The sequence below is a fragment of the Phascolarctos cinereus genome, unplaced genomic scaffold, assembly GCF_003287225.1.
Source record: "Phascolarctos cinereus isolate Bilbo 61053 unplaced genomic scaffold, phaCin_HiC Scaffold_4;HRSCAF=312, whole genome shotgun sequence".
NCBI lineage: Eukaryota > Metazoa > Chordata > Mammalia > Diprotodontia > Phascolarctidae > Phascolarctos > Phascolarctos cinereus.
The window spans coordinates 710,476,898-710,500,753 of record NW_027555847.1 but is presented as its reverse complement, the minus strand read 5'-3'; the positions used below and the strand labels follow the sequence as shown (position 1 = coordinate 710,500,753).

At 43.3% G+C, this 23,856-nt stretch overlaps 1 protein-coding gene across 1 annotated transcript in view; it reads right to left on the bottom strand.

Moving 5' to 3' along the window:
• Positions 1-23,856, bottom strand: part of WSCD2 (WSC domain containing 2) — a 144,941-nt gene that overhangs the window by 58,298 nt on the left and 62,787 nt on the right. The window contains exon 2 of the mRNA XM_021008043.2: positions 15,467-16,529. Within this exon, the coding sequence (XP_020863702.1) occupies positions 15,467-15,851 (385 nt within the window). The 5' untranslated portion in view covers positions 15,852-16,529. The remainder of the gene's footprint in view (positions 1-15,466; positions 16,530-23,856) is intronic.

The following is a 23,856-nucleotide window of genomic DNA, read 5'->3' as shown; positions in this document are numbered from 1 at the left end:
GAACACAGAATGTGAATAGTGGAAGGTACCTTAGGACAGAGAATATAAGATGGCAGAGAGAGAGACAGGGAGAGAGAGGGAGAGAAAGGGAGAGAGGGAGAGGGAGAGAGAGACAGAGACAGAGACAGAGAGACAGAGGGAGACAGAAAGAGAGGGAGAGAGGGAGAGAAGGAGAGAAGGAGAGGGAGAGAAAGAGGGAGAGAGAGAAGGAGAAGTAGAGAAGGGGGTAGGGAGGGAGAGGGAGAGGGAGAGACAGAGAGGGCAAGAGGGAGAGAGGGGGGGTTGGGGAGAGGTAAGGAGGGAGAGAAGGGGAGAGGAAAAGACAGAGAGGGAGAAGGAGAGAGACAGGGAGAAGGAGGAGAAGAGAGACAGAGAGAGGGGAGAGGAAGACAAAGAGAGGGGGAGGGAGAGAGAGACACAAAGAGAGAGAGAGAGAGAGAGAGAGAGAGAGAGAGAGAGAGAGAGAGAGCTCTCAGAACACAGAGCACAGAATCTTAGAGCTGGAAGGGGCCCTAGAACATAGAAGAGAATTCCAAAAATGAAAGAGGCCTCAGAGTCCCCATACAGAACCCACCTTTTCATTCTATAGAGGAAGAAAAAGAAGCCTATAGAGGAGTTGGCAACAACAGCCATCCATCTCGACACTTTTTAAGGAGTAGCATCACTGATTAAAACAAAACCAAACACTGGTCTGAATAACTGCTTGGCAAATGCTGGTGTGGTGATGACCCTAGGAATGGCCTGCTCAAGCTGCCCTGGCGGATCCAGGGCAGAGCAAGGACTTTCGCTCTTGCCTCTGCTTCCTGGCTTCCCTCGATCCCACTCAAATCCCCCCTTCCACAGGAAGTCCCTTCCAGTCCCTGTTAATTCCCAGGCCTTCCCTCTACTGACTCTCCAGTTTGTCTGGTCCCGATCTTTTTTGTACATGGTTGTTCACAAGTTGTCTCCCCCATTAGACTATAAGCTCCTTGCGGGCAGGGCCTGTCTTTAGTCTCTCTGATTCCCAGTGCTTAGCATGGTGCCTAGCACACAGTAGGCACTCAATAAATTTTAGCAGATCTATTGACCCTGAATCAGGGGCTTTCAGGCCTAGGGTCAGCCTGGGCCCCCAGGCCACCTTTTTCTGCCCTCTAACATCACCTTCCATCCCTGCATTACTATACAATAGGGAAACACGGAAGGTTCAGAGCTGCTTGCCTTCATAGATTCTAGTTTCTACTTGAAGTAGAAAGCCAGCCAGGGCAAGTCAGTGCTTGGGCAGCCTCTCTCTTCCACTCAAAGACATCGGCCTCTGATTTGGCCAGATCAGAGGCTAAGAGAGGCCAAGAGTTCAGGGCACTTCATTTCCACAGAGATTTGTGCTTGGACTGTTTGAAGACTTTCCTCAGGGCTCCCTCGACTCCAGTCTGCCAAAATCACGTTCCCAAGCCTCAGGTCTGATCATTGTCACTCCTGGATCAGCAATCTCCAGTAGTGCCTTTGCCTCTAAGATGTTGCCCGCAACCAGATTGTACACCGAACGGAGAGGTGTGAAATAAACTTGAGACATGGGCCAGGTGGAGCAGAAAACTGACTCAGTTTATTCATCTGAGGGTGCAGGATATATAGAGAAAATCTAGCCTAACTTCAAAGAGTCCTCCCCGTGAGACACTCCCCAGAACATCTGCTGAGGACGTGACAACATAAATTTCCTTGTTATCAGGGTTCCTAGATTGGGTTGTAAATTCCAAGGTTTTCCCAGGCGCCTTGGCACCACCTGCATAGAGGAGTGAATGTGTAAATCTGAGGTTCAAAGAGTGAGAAGGAATGTTTCAGGAACCTCCTAATCAGGAAGGGATTGGAGAGCCTACCTCTTAATCATTGAGCCCTTTCGGGTAAAAGCCTGGGCAGAGGTCAAACTCTGCCTTGGATCTTAAACCCTTATCAGACTCTTAAGATTGGCCCTCTACACTAAGAGAAAGTATGGTTTGGTACTTAAGACCTAAAATCTGTCTCTTTCCTCTCTTTCCAGTCTGATCTAGGGCTGCTCACCTTCATGTACTCTATGTTCCAGTAAAACACACTTACAGGCAATTGAGGATGCAGGCACAGTACTCCAGAGATTGGTATACTTGGGGTCAAAGGATGTGATTTAGAAGCTTATTGTCACCTTGGACAAGCCACTTAAACCTTCTGGGCCTCAGTTTTCACTTCCATAAGAAGGTCTACTGGCTGTCCTCCCTGTCTGGAATGGTTTCCGTTCCTCATCTCTACCTTTTAGTCTACCTGGCTTCCTTCAAGATTTAGTTCAGGGGCAGCTAGGTGGCACAGTGAATAGAGCACTGGCCCTAGATTCAGGAGGGCTTGAGTTCAAATTTGGCCTCAGACACATAATACTTACTAGCTGTGTGACCCTGGGCAAGTCACTTAACCCCATTGCCTAGCCAAAAAAAAAAAAGAAAAGAAAAGAAAAGAAGACTTAGTTCAAATCCCACCCTCTTTTGGAGGCCCTTTCTTACTCTCTCAGCTGCTAACATTTTCCTTTTCCAAAATACCTACCATCTCCTCTGTATGCCTCTTGAGTGTACCCACTTATTTATATGTTGTCTCCCCCATTAGATTGTAAGCTCCTTGAGGACAGGGCCTATGTAGTGTTATTTGTCTTTGTAATTCTTAGGTCCATTTATTGAATGGAATTAAAGTGGAATTTACAACTGTAAAATATTTTCATATAAAATAAAATAATTTTATATAAATTTTTATATAATATAAAAATATAAATAAAATATTTATCAAATGACCTAAAGTGTTATTTGAATGTTAGCTATTATTTTATTATTACTGTAATACAGTTATACCTTCCCTATCACAACTTTCCCCATTGTGGTTTCAATATATCACAGATTGGCGTAAGAAATTAAATAGGAATTGGGGGGGGAAGTTTTGTAGAAGCTGCAGAAGATATGCAAAGGCCCACAGATGACACAGAGCCTATACAGTACAATAAGGTACTGTAAACACCCCATAAAAGAAAAAGAAAAAATTCCACCTTTTTCTCCAGTGGCGAGGGCCAAAAAATTTTATGCAGATTTTCTGGATGGCAGGGGTGGGGTTGAGAGGTGGCAGGGATGTAAGAGGGAAGAGTTGGGGGAGGCACTGTGCCCTTTACTCCCACAATGTGGAAGGCATAACTGCCTATCATTAATATATTATTATATTAACATTATATTATTAGGTCAGCAAAGGGGTGCCATAGTGTACAGGGCAATGGGCCTGGAGTCAGGAAGACTGATCTACCTAAATTCAAATCTAGTCTCAGACACTTACTAGCTGTGTGACCCTGGACAAGTCACTGAACCCTGTTTACCTCAGTTTCCTCATCTGTAAAATGAGCTGGGGAAGGAAATGGCATGCTGTTCCAATGTCTCTTCCAAGAAAACCCCAAATGGAGTCATGAAGAATCAGATATGACTGAAACGACTATTCTTATGATTATGATTATTTAGGAAAATAGGACGTAGAGCTGGAAAGAGGCTTGGTAATCACCTGGCTCAACTCCTTTATTTTACAGAGAAGGAAACTGAGGCCTGGAGAGGAGAACTAATTTGCTGGTAATTGGGAGTGGTAGAGAGATAGGATTAGAACCTAGGCCCTCTGACTGAATAAACCCAGCATCCTTTCAATCCCATAGTGGATGATTCTTCCCTGAGCTATTTAAACTCTCTCTTTCACCACACAACCCCCACCTCCCCCACCTGTGAGTGATGGCAAACATTTGCACACATCTGGGCAACAGCTCTGGCCAAGGGAAAGTCTCATGCCAATGAACCAGAGTTAAATAACAGGAGAGCAGGGCCAAACAAGATTAGACACCTTGCTGCTTCAGTCATTAGCACGCAGCTCTGGCCCAGCGATTACAATGAGCAGGCCAAAGTTCTGCAGAAAGGCTTGTGGAAGCTAGTCCCTGGACCTTGCCCAAGCCAGAGTTTCTCAGGAGGAAGGGGAATGATGCTGACCTAAAAATGGACAACAAGATGATATCGTGTGTTGAGACTTTAGGGACACAGCAGTTGGGAATTTCACAGTCTGTTAGCTCAGCCACAGGGCAAATAGAGTAAGCTGCTTAAAATCCTGAAATATCCAAAGAAACTGAATTGTTGGTTCACTTACTAAGCCAGAAGCCCAGAGCTGGGCTCAACTATGCAGTGTCACTCTGGGCCTCGGTGAACTCATGTGTAAGATGGGCTATATCAGTCAAAAGGCCGCACTTGAGGACTTAGAGGGCCACACGTGGCCTCGAGGCCACAGGCTCCCCACCCCTGGGCTAGGGTGCTGTTTCTCACCACTTCATATCTTTAACTTCCTCTGGTCTATGATCTTTTCTACCCCAGTCCCTCCCAGCTCTAATTTTTGTTATGAAGATCCTTCCAGCTCTGATGTTAATACCAACAATACTACCTAGCATTTATAAAATGCTTTGGGGTTTGCAAAATCTCATTTCCCCTCACAATAACCCTGGGAGGCAGGGGCTATTATTATCCCCATTTTACTGATAAGGAAACTGAGGTAGACAGAAGTAAGGCTCAGAGTTACACAGTAAGTATCTGAGGCAGGTTTTGGGGGATTCTTGGGTCCCTTTTAGCTCTAATATTCTATGGCCTAAGGGCCTCCCCAGCTGTGTTCCCTTCCCAGGTATCTGTTCTATGGTATTTCTCAGTTCTAAGGCCCCTTTCAGTTCTGACCTTTACCTCCCAGCTCTAACATCCCAAGACTGCACTGAGTTAGAAGGACGTTATGGAAGAAAAAGCCATGGAAATCTGAAATACTAGTTAAAAGGGGAAGGGAACATTTATTAAGCACCTACTATGTGCTAAACACTTTACAGATGTTGCTGAAGGAAAGCAAATGCTGAGTTACCCATGCCAAAACCATGGGAAGGGTCTTAGAATAGGGCCTGTCAGAGCTGGCAGGGGCCTTAAGGATCATCAAATCCAAAAACTTACAGAAGGGAACATTGAGGCAGATGTCACACATTAAGTCAGTGACAAAGGTGGCATCAGAACCCTGGAGTGCTGAGTCTTTGCCCATTGTCCTTCCCTTACTCCGTTCTGCCTCCTCCTCCCATGCCCGACTGAAAGGAGGTACCTTTCTTAAAGACTGAAGAGGCACATAGTGAAGGGTTAAGAAAGCTTGGTTTGGAATCAAGGAACCTGTATTCAAATATTAACCCACTACCTGTGTCACCTTATACAAGTTACTACCAGTCTTTGAGCCTCAGTTTCTTCCTTTGTAAAATGGGAAAGTTGAATGAGATGGCATCCATGATCTCTTCCAATTCCAGATCCTGTGGAATCCATCTGACTTTTTCTTTCTGGCCTTACCTAGCAGAGCTGGGAAGACCAGCCTCTGTACCAGGTTAATGCCTCTTCCTAATTAAGACTTTCTTTCTGGAGGGTCGAGAAGGAAAAGAGAATGATTGAGAGAAATGTCAGGCCAATCTGTCTATCTACTCCATAGTCATAGCTCATTGCTTCCAATTATTTTCAGCATAACTTGGCATTTCCACTGTGCTGGGCAGGTTTCAGGTCAGCTCATCTTGTCTATGATAAATCTAACTGATATGGGACCTCTTTAGTAATTTTCCCTGGGCCAGTGACTGATGTGTGTTCTCCTTAGAATGAAACTCTTGACATATGTAGACTGCAACACATATAAATGGTGTCTGGAGCAGCGTAAGAAAGGAGGAGAGAGACTTAGCTAGAACTAAAGCGGGAGCCCAATTAGAATGGGAGGAGGCCTACCAGACACCTAGAACACTGCACATAGGTTTGCAAGATACAAAAGAATGGATGGCCTGCCTCAGAATACATTCTGGGTACATATTATAGGAAGGATATTGGTCAACTGGGGAGAGTCCAGAGGAGGAAGACCAGGACGGTGAAGTCCTGGGTATGTCGTACGGCCTAGAGAAGAGAAGGCAGGAGAAGGATTTGCCATGGTCAAGAGTAGGTCCAAGGTCAAGAAACTACAGGTCAACATGGCAAAGAAGAATAAGCAGGTCTCTGAGGTAAAAACAAACCATGGCCGGCAGTGCAGGAGGTCAAGTGATTCAAAGATAGAGCCTTTGTGAGATGGGGGCACCTAGAGTTGTAGACTTAGAGATGGAAAGACCCTCAGAGGCCATTGAGTGAAGCCCACCCCTTTTATAGATAAGGAAACTGAGGCACAGAGAGGTTAGGGGACTTCCCCAAGGTCACACTGGTAGTAAATGGCAGAGGCACATTTGTACTCATTTCCTCTGACTCCAAAGTCAGTGATACTCTTTCCACCGCAATCTGCTGCCTATCTAAGTTTTAAGATCTGAGTGCACTGAGACAGAGAAAATAGCTGCATTTGGGTAAGCAAAGTTATTGCTAGTATAGGCAGGGGTCTTGGTATTTCTTGGGATCTAGAGTGAGAAGGAATCATCCCATCCCATTTCCCATTTTACAAAGGAAGAAACAGGCTCAATGAGGGGAAACAACTTTCTCAAGCTGAGGAAGCTGTGTTTGTACGGAATGGCTGAGGTGGGGGACTGAAGATACAAAGAGAGCCCACCACATCTTTGGAAATGTTTCTGCTTGTGACCTGCCCCATGAATTGAAGACTTGGGTTTGGATTCTTGTTCTGCCCTTGTGTAACCTTGTGAGGGATGCTTATACCTGCACTGCTCTTCTGGGTGGCTGAGAAGACACACTGAGGTAATGGGCATGAAAGAGCTTTGAAAACTGTAAGGCACCAAACAGACGATGTCACTCCTCTGCTCAGTAAGCTTCTATGGCTCCTATTGCCTCCGTGATGAAATGCAACTCCTCTGTTTGGCATTTAATGCCGATATAATAGCCTGCTTCTAACCTATCTTTCTAGATTATTTCACATTTCTCTTTTTCATACACTCTATGGTCCACCCATATTACACATCATTCCTCCCACTTCCTGTCCTTAGCACAGGAGGTCTGTTACCCAGGCCCATGATGTTCTCCATCCCTGTTATCACCCCAAGGAAAACAGACTTCCCTTTGCAGCTCAGCCCAAGCGACTCGAGTCCCCCAAGTTTTCAATGCTCTTCACCCCAATTTTGTATCTAATTTGAACATGTTCCCCTCTTCTAAATCTCTCCTTCCCAGTGGCCTGTAAGCTTAAATTAAATGTTTATTTTTGCATTTCTAGAACCTAGCTCCATGCCTGGCACATAATAGGTCTTTAATAAACACTTCTTAAATGTAATGGAATTGAATATTTGCTCAATTTCACCTTCTCCATGCCCCAAGCTACCCCTCTGCCAAGCACATTGCAGTCACATGGATCTCCTTAGGGGAGATGTTGAGATTTCTTGATCTCCTATAGGAAAACAATTCTGGCCAAGGCCCTCCTTCCTTCTATGGCTTGTAGTGGACATGAAAAGCTCCATTTTCCTCTTCTTGATCCAAGCCTCCAGTTTTGGCCATGCTAGAATGGTGGACCTAAGGGCTGTGACCTCTAAACAGGTAAACAGGGCCTGGGTTCTTGTGCTGGTGCCATTTTCCTGACTGATGATGCTGCCTCAGCTTCCTCTGAAGGAACGGCTTGGCTCTCCACTGGGGGCCCATGCTGTTTAATTGCTGGGTTGATGAAGAGCGTGATTAAGGGATTTCTCCAGGCTGGGATGGTGTGTGGAGCGAGTAGCATCTTCCTGGTCCTTCTTCATCTTCTCTCCCTGTGGTGCCCAGTGCAACCCCAGGCGCCTCTCCCGCAGAGAACCTCATCCTCCCCTGCACCCCAGGATCCAAAGTTCTCCCCACTTGAAGGTTGCTGAAGGCTGTTAAGCTGTTAAGTAGACCCTGCTCCCCTCTGGGGTGGGGGTAGTCGGGCGAAAACCAAGTGCATGCTGCATTGGGTCAGGAATCCATCTCATTATGACTCACATTAATCGAATATGTTGGTTTCGGTTGCTGAGCTCTGAATAAGTTAATCAAGGACAGATTGGATTGATGCCTCCTGATTCTCCAGGCAGCCCTGCTGTGTGTCAGGGTGGGGGCTGGGTTTCCTGTTTCCTTTTCTTTTTTGTCTTTTTTTTTTCCTTGAGACAGTGTTGCCTAGTGAATAGAGTGCTGAACTTGAGGTCAGGAGAACTCATGGAATTTGAGAGTTTGCAGGGACTTCAGCCCAATCCTACCCAAAGGAATCTCCACTCTGACATCCCACCATCAGTGGTGACCCAGCCTCTTGTCTGAAGAACTCCACAGATGGGGAGCTTACCACCTCCCCAGACAGTTTCCATGGTTTGCCTCTTATTGCTTCCATACATAGGAACCACCACATCTAGTCTTGCCCTCGGGGCCAAGTAGAACAAATCTAATGTCTCTTTTACAGGATGGCCTCTCAAATACCTGAAGACAGCCACGGTGGCTCCTCCCAGTCATCTCTTCTCCAGATTAAAAATGCCCAGGTCCTTCAACTGATCTTACACAGACACAAGGCACTCCTTCTGGCTGCCTCCCTCTAGACACTCTCTGGCTTATCTATATCCTGCTTAGACCATGGGGCCCCAAATTGGACATCCTACTAGAGATGAGGTCTGAGGAGGTCCAAGCCCAGGGGGACTATTGGCTCCATTCTTGGCAATTCTCGATTAATGCAGCCCAGGATCACACAGATAAACTTAGAAGATCTGGCCTCAGATCCGGCCTCTGATATTTACTAGCTGAGTGAGCATAAGCAACTCTTTGGATATCCCTTACTCTCAATTTCCTCATTTCTAAAATGGGGAGAATAATTGCTTCTTCCTCCAATGAGATCATTTATATGAAGAAATTTGAAAGCTGTAAAGCATCACATAAATATCAATTATTTTTATTTTTCCTCCCTTCCTTCCCTCTCTCCTTCCTTCCTTCCTTCCTTCCTTCCTTCCTTCCTTCCTTCCTTCCTTTTCCTTTTCTCTTTCTGCACTTTCCTTCCTTCCCTCACTTTCTCCCTTCTTCTTTTCCTTCTAAATGAAGGGGAAAAAAAACATGAATACTCATTAATGTTTTTTTGTAAAGTGCTTTGCAAACAGAAAGGAAGGAGGAAGGGAACCTGCATTTATTAAGTGCCTATTATGTGCCAAGCATTGTGTGAAGCAGTTTACAAACATTATCTCCTGAAAGGGTGAAAATGACAAAAATTATAATTGTTAGAATCAGAGGACCTAGAGCTGAAAGGGAACTTGGAGGTCATCTAGACCCAACCCCGCCACTCCCTGCCCAACTACCTAAGTTTGCAGAGGAAGCCCCTGAAAATCAGAGGAAGGAAATCATTTGGTCATTTAGTGAAAAAGTACTTGGAGGAGTTGGGATTCCAACCCTCCAGCTCTGGGCTCCCAGATCTCTCCACTCTGCCTCTGTCCAGCACGCTGCCCTCCCTGCTGCCCAAGTGGGAGTCAGAAAGAAAGCTTCTCTTCTGAATGACTTGGCCTTCCTGCCTCAGATCCCTGGGGATTTTTCAGAAGGGGCCAGCCAGAGCCATCGGCTGCCAACACTGCTCAGAGCTACACAGACAGTGGGGGAGAATGTGGGATGTGACCTTGACCTGCAGTTTCTCATCTCTCCCCATAACAAAGCCTTCCCTGCTCATCCACCCAGCCTCCCTTACTAAGAGTTAGAAGCTATTTTCCCAGAGGTTAATAGCAGTGGACGTGGTACATATGGCTGGAAATGAGAACTCAGGAGGTTTTTTTTGCAGTGACTGACAGTTTATTCTCACTAACCATCTGGTTGAGATTCAGGAAATGTCAATTCTAATTAATCTAATGAATTGCAGCCATTAATACTGTTTTCCAGTGGGTGCTCTGGGCAGAACTGGGCGGGACAAGATGGGACAGGATTGGGCCTGTAGTAGGAGAAGGGACTGGGAGCTGGGGTTTTGTCTTGGCACCGAGTCCATGGGCACTGGCCCCAGGTATATCAGCTGGTTGGCCCTAGGTACAAATGTCCAGTTTGTGGGTTTGATTCCTGATCGGCCCAACCAACTTAGCCCTCCCTGCTCTAGGGTTAAAAGCCAGATGCTTTACATTGGCTGTGCATCTCACAAATGTGGGCTGCCCATGAAAAGGGGGCTCAGAGAAAGAGTGAGGGTGGCTCAGGGTAACCCATCTCTACTGCTGGTGGGAGTAGAACAAAGACCCTCAGATTGAATTACTTACTGGCACTGAGTCATCTCCATGTATGAATGAAGGGTGGCCCATTGACTGGAGGTCAAGAAGTATCAATGGGAAACTGACAAGCAATTCCTGGATGGGCATAGTTTTCAAAGTCATTCAGAGAAGGCAAGCCAACAGGTCTGCTAAAGCCAGATGTCTATGTCACTGAGTTCTGTTTAATCAACTTGGACCAGTGGGCTACTTCATCGAGTACCTAACATGGTGTTCTGTGTAATGAGACTTTCCTAATTGCTCCCTTGTGCCCAGGACATTACAGTTTGTGAAATGATTTTCACATCTCTCACCTCCTTTAATTTTCAAAACAGAGTAGGGATCAGAGGTTTGATCAGAGTAGGGATCAGAGGAGGGGGCCATAGAGATCATTTTTCCAACCTCCATATTTTATGGAGGAGGGAGCTGAGGCTGTAGGAAAGGTATTAGGATCATTTATTTTTGTTTTTCTATCTCCATTGTGGTACCTAGCACACAGGTGGTAATAATACTAGTACTAATATTACTACTACTACTACCTAGCATTTATATGATGCTTTAAGATTTACAAAGCACATTACAAATATCATTTCATTTAATCCTCACAACAACCTGGGATATAGGTACTATTACTATCCCTATTTTATAGATGAGGAAATTGAGGAATACAGAGGTTCAGTGACTTACCCAGGGTCACACAGCTACTAAGCATTTGAGGCTGGATTTGAACTCAGGTCTTCCTGATTCCAAGTTCAGTACTCTAAAATAACAGGTCAGAGTTTGAATTCAGATTCCCTGATTCCAAATTCAGCACATTTTTCTACCATGATGTGTTGCCTCCAGGTGAGCCTCTACCCTTGCTGGAATGTGGACTCAGAGGACTCCTCTGCCTTCAGGCATTCACCTTATTCATTTACTCATCCATTCACTTATTCACTCACTAATTCATTCCCTCATCTGTTCCTTCATTTACTCACACAGTTATTCACTAATTTATTCACTCACTTATACAGGAATAAACATTTGCAGAGAACCTGCACGGTGCAGAGTCAGTGCCTAGTGCCTAGGGAAATACAAAGAAGGATAAGACCTCACCCTTACCCTCAGGGAGCAGATAAGACAGAAGCACAAATTACTATATGACAAGCAGAGTTTGCTAGCACAGTTAGAAACGGACAGGATACTTTGGGAGTCCCCTTCTCCAAAGCCTGAAGTGGGGGAAATGAAGCAAAAATTGGTGGTACAGACAAGGCTGGGAGATTCTAAGGCTTTGGGGGAGGGAGGGGGTCATCAGATTTGAAAAGCGTGATCAGGGTTGGGGCTGAGCCCATGGTTGAGGTTTTTGATTTTTATGACTGAGACACAGGAAGCTTCTGCAGACTCTGCGACTTCTGGTCTAGCCTGGGATAGCTAAGGACACTGAGTAAGAACTTCTCCACACTTGATACATTTTCACTGGCCACCCCGCCACTCCCAGGCCCAGAATGCTGTCCTTCCTCACTTCTGCCTCTTGGCTTCTTTCAAACAGACTCAGATCTCACCTTCCGCCTTTCTCAGTCATCCTTAATCTTAGCACCCTCCTTCAGAGATCATTCCTCAATTAATCGAATACATAGCCAGTAGGTACATCGTTGTATGCACGAAGTCTTCCCCGTTAGACTGGGAACTCCTTGAGGGCAGGGACTGGTTTTTCCTTTCTTTTTATCCCCTTCACTGAGCAATGCCCGACACTTAGTAAGTGCTTAATAAATGCTTATTAACTGAGGACACACTCTGATCTTTCATTTAGATTGGGCCTGATCCAGGAGCAGAACAACAAAACCAAAGAAGAAACCGTGTTGCTGTGTTTTTCTAGGACCAGTGTCTAGAAGCTACAGGGAAGTAGGTTTCAGCCACAAGGGAAAAAAATGAAAGGGAACCTTCTTCCCAGGGCCAGCCCTCAGCAAAATCATGGTGGCGGCAGAGTCGGTTCTAGATGTGTTTCTCTTTGTTTAACACCATCTCCTCTCTCCATTCCCCTCTCATTGCATGCCTCTTCCCAGGCCCTTCTGTCCTTGGGCCGCCCCTAGGTTCTGCAACAGGGCTTTGAGGTGCTATATATCAGAAGGATGTGGAAAAACCACAAAAGGATGTGCATTTCCTGAAGAGGACATCCCTTAAGGCAAGCAGACTGGATCAATCAACTGTCATTTATTAAGTACCTACTATGTTACACATTGTGCTAGTGGCTGGGGATAAAAAGAAAAGCAAAAACCAGTCCCTGCTCTCAAAGAGCTCATAGCCTAATGCGGAACAACATACAAATGATTGTGTATGAACAAGATATGGACAAGATAAATTGGACGTTATCTCTGAGGACTGGGAATGCCTTCTTGCAGAAGGTAGGACTTTATATGAGACTAGGAGGAAGCCAGAGAAACTCGGAAGCAGAGAGGCAGAAAGAGAGCATTCCAGGCATGGGGACAGCCAGTGAAAATGCCCCAAGTTGGGAGATGGAGTGTCTTGTGTGAGGAACAGTAAAGAAACCCATGTCAGTGGATCGTTGACTACTTGGAGTATATGTTTAAAAAAGACAGTAAAGGCAGGAAGGGACTTTATGAAGGACTTTGAAAGCCAAAAAGGATTTTCTTTTTTATCTTGAAGGTAATAGGGAGCTACTGGAGTTTGGTTGAATAGGGAGGTAACATAGTTAGACCTGTGCTTTAGGAAGATGAATAAACAGCTAAATGGAGGACCCGTTGGTGTAGGAAGAGACCTGGGACAAGAAGACCAACCAGCAGGCTATTTCCACAGTACAGGTGTGAGGGGTGAGGGTCCAGACCACAATGGTGGCAGTGTCAGAAAACAAAAAGGGGTATATACAAGAGATGTTATAAAGGTAGAAACAACAGGGTTTAACCACTGATTGGATTGGGGGGGGAGTGAGAGGAAAGAGTTGAGGATGACACCTAGGTTAATGAGCCTGGGTACCCAGAGGTACCCTCCAGTATTAGAAAAGTTTGAAAGTGGGGAGGGTTTTGGGGAAAAGAAAATGAATTAATTCCATTTTGGACATGATCAGACTCAACATGTCTACAGGATATCAAGTTCAAGATGTCCAATAGGCAGTTTCAGATGGAGAATGGAGGTCAGGAGAGACCTTAGGGCTGGACAAGTAAATCAGAGAGTCATCTAGATAGAGATGACAATTTAAATCATGGGAGCCGATGAGATTACCAAGTGAAATAACAGAGGGGAAAGAGAAGAAGACCAAGGACAGAGCTCTGGGGGACACCAACAATTAGCAGGCATGACCTGGATGAGGATACAGAAAAGGAGACGAGACAAGTGGTAGGAAAACCAGGAGAGCAGTGTCTACACTTGAGAGAAGAGAGTATTAAGGAAAAGAGGATGAGGATTGAGACTGGGTAGTTAAGAGGTCGTTAGTGACCTTGGAGAGCAGTTTTGATGGAATTGTGAGGTTGGAAGCCAGAAGGCAGAGTTAAGAAGGGAGTGATTGGAAAAGAAGTGGTCACCTATTGTAGACAGCCTTCTCAAGAAGCTTAGTCAAAAAGGGAGATAAGATAAATGATAATAGCTAGGGGGGATGGATGAAATGAGAATTTTTTGAGGATAGAGGCAAAGGACTTGAAAGGACAGTGTGGAGTTGACCTGGTTCACCAAGGAGTCAAGATGGAGAAGGGAAGAGACTAGCTGGTGCAGGGGTGATGGTCTGGGAAAGAACTAAGGGGGCTGAAAGACTGGCCATCACAAAGAGACTGAAGAACAGGATTTGGAAGGGTGAGGCAGAAGTGGTGGACCAGCTTATGATCAGATAAGGGTATTACAGAGTCCATGAACCTGGAAGTTTGTATATTTGTGAATGATAGCAAGGTCAAGGCTATGACCATTTTTGTGTGTGGTGGAGGTGGGGTGGAGAGTAAGTCATGGGAAATGAGTAAGTTGAAGAACTAGGAGGTTAGAGCATTTAAGGGAGAGTCAATATGTATAGTGAAGCGCCCTAGTATGAAGACAGGAATTTAAGACAGACTGTGAGCCATGAACTAAATACATTGAGGAAAGAAAGAGAATGTCCTGGAGGTCTATGGACAATAGCTACAAGGATTTTGATTAGTAGATGTGGATTGAATGAACCTCAAAGGACAAGAGGTTTTTAAGTGATGGGGGTAGAGGGTGAGCCTGGAAGAGGCAATTGGGAACAAGGAATGTTCCAACTGCCTTACCTTGACCAGTGAATTGTGGGAATGAGTGAAAGTGTAGCCAGTGCTGAAATGGCAGCCAGGAAGTATGTTCATATAGTCATCAGGAGGGAGCCAGACTTCAGTAAGTGCAAAAAGACAGAAGAAATAAGAAAGGAGGAGATTTAAGAAGACAGACAACAATCAATTCATGGAAATAAGGATGTTTCCTCTGGCAGTACATAGTACTGGTGTGAGGGGTGAGGGTCTGGACCACAATGGTGGCAGTGTCAGAAAACAAAAAGGGGTATATACAAGAGATGTTATAAAGGTAGAAACAACAGGGTTGTTTCTAAAGACTGAAGCAGGATGTGATGGTGCTCTCCAAGTATCTCATTAGACTGTTTGAGGTGAAAAGTCCTTAGAGATCATTTAATCCAACTTTCTCCTTTTACAGAAAAGGAAACTGAGGCCTGAAGATCGAAGTGACTTGCCCAGCATCACAAACTCGACTGAGAATTTAACTCTTTTATTGTTTAGTCATGTCCGACTCTTCTTGATGACCTTAAATCTAACCAGTCAAGAAGCATTCATTAAGCACTTACTTTGTGCCAGACACGTGCTGAGTACTGGAGTTAGAAAAACAACAACAATGTCCTTACCCTCAGGGAGCTCAAATTCTAATGGGGAAGATGGTACATCAACAACTATGAACAATGAGAAAATATTGGGATCAATGGGAGGTAGTCCAGTGATCACTCCACAAAGCCATCCTGCCCCTCTCCAAAGAGATGCTTCAAACAACCTGCATAGAAACACCAGTCCCTGGTACTTCTCCCCAGTCCATCTGCCTCTTCATAGAACAAATGGTGCACAGCTATCTCAGGTCACAGAGAACAAAGGCTAAGACAGGATCATAGGATTTAGAGTAAGAAGAGACTTTTCAGATCAAATCTAACTAACTCTTATTTTTATAGATAAGGAAACTGAGGCCCAGAGGAGTTAAGGTCACACCATTAATAATCAGAAGAGCTGATCTTGGTCTTCTGACTTCACAGTGTGGTCACCTGTCTTTGTCCCCCACCCTCCTTCTTCCATTTACCCTTGATCACAGCCCTCTTACCTCTTTCTTCCTCTTTCTCCCTGAGGACTCTCCCTTTGAGGGCCCGGCTCCAAGTCCCACCATAGTCTCCCAGCCTGCTCCGCTCTGGTGAATCCTTTGATGAGGTGCTCTTGAGCCAAGGGCCATATCTGCGGATGGCATTCGGAGACTCAGGGGTCTCCCGGAAGCCTCTCTCCAGGTGCAGGAGGTCCTGGTATGGCAGCTCAGCTCCCTCAGGGGCACTGGCAGCTGGGTTGGGCTCATTCTCAGCCACAGCAGGCTGGCCCACAAAGCCTGTGTGCAGGAAAACCAGGCTCCCAGCTGTCAGGTAGAGAGCCACCAAGGTAAAGAAACGGACTGGTTTCCTTCGAAAATACCGCTGGAACTTGACCCAGAGTTTGGCCATAGCAGGTTCATTCCGGACTCACCTCTTGGGGTCTAGTTGTGGGACTCAAAGAGGGAAGGAGTCATGTGGTAGAGGACTGGGAGGGGAGAATTCTCATCCAAAGCAGGCAGCCGTAGACCCAAGGTAGGTCTAGGTGGGTGTACTGCTTGTTATGGCTTAGATAAGACTATGAATAGCTCCTAATCTCTACAAGTTTGGGCTAACACAGTCAAGGTCAAGACCTCTTTCCAAGGGAGGTTGAAATGACAGAACAGTCTAGCAGGACTGTTAGCTCATGTCCAACACTGGCTGAAGATGGATCTTTAAGGAAGAAGAAACTAGAAAAGGTGGGTGTGAGGAGAACATCACCTGGGCTTCTGCTGGATGTTTTGAGCTAAGGAAAGAAGGATTCTGTCCTCAGAACATATCACGGGTATTCTTCTTTTGCTACATTTGATTCTTCAGCTCTGAAAGTTCTGGAGAAGGAAGGATCTTGTTACAGAAAGGCAGCTTGAAAGTTAATTGGCTGGTTCAAGTTTCTTCTCCCAATTTCTCAGCCTGAGATTGTAGGGCTGGTGACTTTTGGCTCCCTCCACAGAGGGTAAAGGCTCAGTGGACTCTCCAGGTGCACACCAACACAGCGATGGAGAGCTTTGGGCTAACAGATCTCCTTGCATGAGTGTTCCTAGGGCCAGGTCCCTGCAAAGCCAACAAAAACACTTATCAGAGGTGGGCTCATCTACCTCAAGGCTGCAGATAAGCAAACATTTTCCAACAATGCAAGGATAGGGGTTAGGGAGCAGGAATTTGAAATCAGATGCCTTGAGTTCAAATATTAGTTCTGTGAACTTAGGCAAGTGATTCGAACTCTATGGGACTCAGTTTCCTTCTTTGTTGGATTGGATTGAACCAATCAATTGACAATCATGTATTAAGTGCATACTATATACCAGAAATTATGCTTGGCACTGGGGAATACAAAGAAAAGCAAGTTAGGATTCTTTACACCCCACCATAATTCACCATGAGAAAATCAGAACTGAAATAGACCTTCCAGATTCTATTCCTTCACTCCAAAAAGGAGGAAACTGAGGCCCAGAGAAATGAAATGTCTACCCAAGGTCACACAGCAAATTCATGGCAGAGCCACGATCCAGGGTTACAAAACCCTATATACCCTTTACAACTCAGTGACTGGTTACTTTAAGGGAAATGAAGGCTGATGATTGGAAGGGCAGTGTCTGACCATCCAGTGCCATGTTCCTAGCCCCTGAGCATTGAAACACAACCTATTTTTAGCTCTACAGAAAAGCATTGGAGCACAAACCCATTAAAGAGCCCTGGCAGAGTAGATCCCCTCTACCCAAAGTGTAAGCACAGAATATCATTCTGGGACAGTCACTCCCTCCCCTGAGCAGGCAATTTGAAGAATTACTCAGAGTGCCTTTCCATTGTCTGAATGGGATCCAAGTGTTAGGAACTAGACACACCACTAGACCTCATTTTATGTGCCACTCAAAGGCTGCCTTCCTTGGACATTTGGACTTCTCAGAGTCCCTAGATTGACCTGAGAGGGCAGGTCTGGTGAGCTTCCCACACACTCTGGGGCAGTAAGGAACAAAGGGCTAGGAGCTAGAATGCAGCATGATTCTCAGGATTTAAACTCACAGAACTGTGCCTTAGAATCTCCCCTTAGTATACACACACACACACGCACACATGCATGCACACACGTGCACCCACACATGTACTTGTCCCGCCATTTAGGATTGTTATTGCTGTTGTTTGACCTGAGCCTATTAATTTCATTGGTTTGGGGGGAAACTCCTAGTGAGAAAGTTCTCCACGCTAGTTCAGATCAGAAACTCATTTATAACTTAAGCTCTTAGATACTGGGCTCTTGAGTCTTGTCATTGAAAGTCCAATTTTCCATTCAACTCTGGTCTTTTCATCAGAAATGCTTGAAAGTCCTCCATTTTATTGAATATCTACTTTTTCCCCAGAAGGATTATACTCAGTTTTGCTGGACAGGTGATTCTTGGTTGTAATCCTAGTTCTTTTACCCTCTAGATTATCATATTCTAAGCATTCTGATCCTTTAATGTAGAAACTGCTAATTCTTGTGTTATCCTGACTGTAGCTCCACAATATCTGGATTGTTTCTTTCTGGCTGCTTGCAATATTTTCTCCTTGACCTGGGAGCTCTGGAATTTGACTGTAATATTCCTGGGAGTTTTCATTCTGGGATCTCTTTCAAGGGGTGATTGGTAGATTCCTTCCATTTCTATTTTACCTTCTGGTTCTAGAAAATCAGGACAGCGTTTCTTGATAATTTCTTGAAAGATGATGTCTAGGCTCTTTTTTTTAAATCATAGCTTTCAGGTAGTCCAATAATTCTTAAATTATCTCTCCTGGATCTTTTTCTGCTCTTTGCTTATTTTTTTCTATACTATTTGTTGACTTTTAACTCTATGCTTCAGTGGGGCTCTACTTTCAGAGTAGAGGGGGCACTGTCCCAAGCTTCAAGTTTCAGCTGTTTTCAGAGATAATTCTGGAGACCTGCAAGTTTTCAGTTCATCCAAGGTTGTATGATTTAGGGAGAGCTGTGTTTACCTGGCCTGTGCTCTGGTCTGTGAGTGATCACAAGCACTCTTTTCTGCCCAAGAACTGTGACCAGATTCCCTGCTCTCCTTGTAGTTGCAAGCTCTTGTCATGCGACTAGCTCAGCTCACCACAAGAGCAAGGATCCTATAAACTCTGAAGGGATAAGGCCAGCTTAACCTTCTATCTTGAATGTGCACTAACGAGGCAGGAGACAAGATGGGAGACAAGATGGAAGCAACTCCGTTTAATTTTAACAAAGCATTCACTTAAGTAGGAAGGTAACAGGAACTTCTTCTCAAGTCCTGAGGACGTAGAGCTCATGCTGTGCTAAGGACAGTGCCTGTACATCCTGTGCACTTATCTGACTCCAATCCCAGATAAACTGTTAATGACCATACAATAAGTAGGGGAGTTAAAGATTGTTAAAGATCCACAGAATGGAGCACCGAACCAGGCAACCTTTGCTCATAGATCAGTCACCTGAGAGAGGCCTCTGCCCATCAGTGAGACCTCATGAGCAGCCTGTGGCCCTCAACACCCTTACGGATCCCCGGCAACTCCCCCTTTTTGTTTTTCTTGGAGATGGAGCATATGAAGCTCAGTATCAAAGTCCTTTATCTGATTAGCTATGCACCTGAGCAAACACGGTCCAAAACAGCATGGCCAGCAAAATCAAACATAATGGCAATAAAGAAGACAATAGAGATATAAACCCATGTCCAAGGTTATTAAAAGGGTTATGGAGTTTATCTAGCCAATCAAGTATATGTTGGGCAGTTTTATCTGGCATCAAATCCTTATCAGCCGCCCTTGTAATATCTTTAGCAATGTTGTATAAGTCATCAATATCCACTGCAATAGTAGAATTCCCAAACAGCCCATTTAGATGTCTACGTATTCTTTGCCAATCCCATTGGGATTTATTGTATTTAACATTGGTAAGGCAAATGAATTCATACCTATAATCACATTTCAAACGTGTTCTATATTCTAAAATATCCAATTCATCACCTATTTCGATAATGGTTTCCTTCATTCCCTCAAGTATATGGTAAAATTCATCATCTATCCTTTTTTGTGTTTGAAAACCCTTTGATACATTATGAGCTAATTGATTCATAAAATCAGCTTGAACCATTTCATTTCTTGTGATAGATGTAGATTGAGATAAAGATACAAAAGCAGTTATGATAGCTATAAGTGAAACAATTCCTAATACTACACAAGAAATACATCTCTTTTTCCTAGCAACTGCTAATTGATTACTTTGGTCTATTATTCCAAAAATATGATCAGAACGTGACTCATACCAATCTTTGCTTTTCATAGGCACCAAGGCAAACTTTTGTTGTGTAATAACAAAAATAATTTGGTCTCTAATCTTGGTTCCTATACATTCAGACACCCTGCAATTAATACAAGTGACATTATATTCCCCTGAATCCATGGCCGTTATATTAACATTCTGTGCTCTTCCCCACATAAATGCATGATTATCAGTCAAACAAGCTCACATTGTCATATTATCCTGGAAGGTCCCTTGCAAAATCATGATGTTTATGGGGCCTAAGGCTGCCCACGCCTTCCACAACTGATTTTCAACCCCTCTGTCATGAAGGGAAACCCACTGAGGAAATGGAAACCCGCCAAAAGCCCAAGTATGATTGTTTTTCTCCCTAATATAATTGTGCCAGGATTGTAACGTAAATTTCTTTTGTAACACAACACCATGATGTTCTGAAGTATGACAAGATAACCAAGGAGGATACCCTAAGCTCTTGCTAATCGGTGTCACATGATAGCATGGCTTTGAATTACTTGGACGTCTGATAGGTGTGTCATTAACACACTGTGACCCCAAGATGCCCATGTAAGTAACCTTATAAAATTGAAAAAAGATAACAGTATAAGGAGGGGGTGCTGTGTTATTAAACACATACCCATCAAAACGGTGGTGACATTAAATAATTGTAAACACATGGAGTTTTTGGTGTCATTGCCTTTTGTAACACAAATAGGCGGCACCAAAGCCACACCAGTAAAGTTCATTTTTACAATGTGTTGAGAGAGGTTCTTAAGTGATATCAAATGAAATTCCTTGCCAAAACCTGTGGAGGTATTTCCTTGCAGAATGACCTCAGGTATTGTCTCTCCCCATGTAACTAGTCTGGGCCATCGTGGTTTTGTCACAAAAGCCCATCATGTTGTATTTCCTGTCTCTGCTGCTGCTGTATTCTGTATCCCTGCTGATGATAACGACAAGAGGCACAGCTTGGTTAAAAGTTCTCGTAGTGCCTTCTTCTTATTCTTTCGGTTCATTCAATTCCTGGCCAGCCTGTGTTTTCTTTTCTGCTTGCCTTGTTCCTTCTGAATGGATAATACAGACATCCTTTGTTCTGACCCAAAGTTCTCCATCACCTGTGAAAATAAGAACAAACCCTTGCCCCCAGGTTAGCACTTGCCCTGGGCCCTGCCAGACACCTTCAACTATTTAGTGGTGTCATTAGTACTTTTGTCATTTCCTGCCAGATATTTCATTGCAGGGGAGAGGTTACAACTATCAAATTTTAAATAATTTATAGTTTAGAGTGCAGTGTTCAATTGATGCCAAGGGGATCCCTTAGCTCCCCCTTTTTGTTTTTGAAGCACCATTTTCAAGGTACGATTGGCACATTCAACTATGGCCTGACCACGAGGATTATAAGGAAGGCCAGTAGTGTGACTAATAGAGAACTCAGTACAAAACTTTTTAAAACCCTGCAAAATATATGCAGGACCATTATCAGTTTTTAAGCATTGAGGTGGGCCAGCAAAGGAAAAACAATGAAGCAAATGATTAATAACATTGTGAACAGCCTCACCCACTTGAGCAGTAGCAAAAATAAAGCCTGAATAAGTATCAATAGAAACATGAACATATTTTTGTCTTCCAAAAGGAGAATAATGAGTAACATCCATTTGCCATAAGGTGGTAGGTGTAAGTCCCTTGGGGTTATGGACATCAACATGGAAAAGGGGCTGAAAAGGCACACAAGTAGCACAGCATTTAACAATTTCATGTGCTTGTGATTTTGTTATGCCATATAAAGTTCTTGAAGACCTAGCAGATAAATGTAATTTGTTATGACTATTCCTTGCTATTTCCACATTCGTTGTTAAAGACTTATCAACAATATCATTACCTTCAAAAATTGGTCCTGGGGCAAGAGTGTGGGAACAAACATGCAAAACATAAAATTTTTCTGTCCTATTCTGTATCATAAGTTGTATATCATTAAGCAGCTGATATATATTGTTACCAATATTTTTTATTACAGCAGTCTTTAGATGTTTTAGAATTCCTTTAACATATTTACTATCTGTGCTAATATTCATTGGCTCCTCATATTTTTGAAATGCACAATAGACAGCATATAATTCATTCTGTTGTGTGGATATAAAGGGTGTTTCAATCACATGTAACTCCTTTCTTTTAGGGCACCAGATAGAGGCCTTATTCATCTTAGTGGCATCAGTAAAGACATTAATCCCATGTACGGTTCACCTGCTGTAAGTGTGGGTTGTATCCAAGGCCAATTCTCAAAGATTGCATGATATTTAAGGGGTTTCCCATACACAATTTTCAAATTGATATTCACTTGCCAGTTAGGCATTGTTTGTATTGCCATTTCAAGTATTTGTTGAGAAAATGGAAGGTGTATGACTTCCGGATGTGCACCACATAATGTTAAACACCTGTTATCAATTTTATATATTGAGTCCCCTATTAAGGCCATATAATTACTTAAAGCATTTTTTGACTGAGATGGTAAATATACCCATTCTAAAAGCCTTTGTTTCTGATGTATCACTGCTGTTGGAGAATTTGGGGTGCTAAATATAGAAGCCTCCACACTTTCATGCCTATCAATCCTGTTTGTGTGTGCTCCAACTACTTGTTCCTGAATATACAACAATGTTTGCTTTACCTCAGGGGGTCAGTATCCAGGGTGAATCTAATTGAGGATCACCTCTAAGGCAATCATACAAGGGTATCAATTCATAATTTGGAATGCCTATCTGTGATGGAAGCCACTGTATATCTCCTATAAGCTTCTGAAAATCATTAAGTGTTTTCAATTTTTGTAGGTTTATTGTTGGAGGATGTAGAACTATTTTTTCTTGAAGTATCTGGTGACCTAAGTATTGATATGGAGGATGTTTTTGAATTTTTTCTGGGGCTATTTGAAGCCCATGACTTTGCAACAAATTTTGTATTTTTAACAAGATTTCTTCCAACACTTCAGGATTGGGATGAGCACATAAAATGTCATCCATGTAATGTATCATTTTTAGCTTTTAGTAAAAAAGCAATCTTTTAAATCAATAACTATCAAAGGCTAGGAAGTCATAAAGCATCGTTAATTTTCCTGACTTCTTTGCAATAATAAAAACAGGTGAATTTTAAGGAACCCAAACAAGTTCATTAGATTTCATTTTGTATTTTGTCAGTTTTATGGATAGAAAAAGCACAAACAGTGAGTAGGAGAAAATAACAGCTCTCAGTAAATGTAAAATATCGTGCCCACAAATTAAGGGGAAATGAATTGAGTTTAAGCTATCTGTTATCCTAGTAGTTTAACTTCACCTTAAAATAATTTACTAGTGGTGATTTATTAGGCAAGCTAAAGGTAATTAATATCTGTAAAAAGTCATATGAAACTTATTAAAAATTATCAAGGAATCTTGATTAATTTGTAACATTTTAGTGGTATACCTGCAGATTGTAGAACAATATACCTAAAGTAAGCAAAGGGTGACACCCTCTGTACCCTTTCAGAGGTAATTATAAATCTATGAGACTGAAAGGCTTGTTGACTGAAAAGCTTGTTAAAACTTGGGCATTAATAAGGAGAGTTTGGTAGTAGTAGGACAACTGCAAAGTTTGCCATCCATATAATAAATTATTTTTGTCTGGGAATATTTCTGACTAACAAGTTTAATAGTGTTATGAACAAAATTTCTGCACATGGTAAGAAAAATTCCTCCTTAAAGGATCATAATAGGGAAAATGGGAAATACTGATTTAATGAGACAACCATACCCAAATTCAAGCTCAAAACAAAGTTATTTATAGTTCTAACAGTCTTTTACCTCAAGCAGTAAGTTTCACTGATTATGGCTTAAAGCCAGATACAGTTAATTATTTTCATAGAAGAGTAATAAGCAATAAAGATTTACTAGGACTCACATACATAAGAAATTTTGCTTAACATCCTTTCTTTCCCACATTTAAACTTGTCTTGGTGAAAAAGCCAATTATTAGAAATTATTTACATAAAGTTGCAATTTCTCAGTAAGCTACATGAATTGTTTAGGAACTCAATGACATAAACAAATTCTTCTCTCAGAGCAGATGACCTTGGTGCACAGCTGTTAGGAG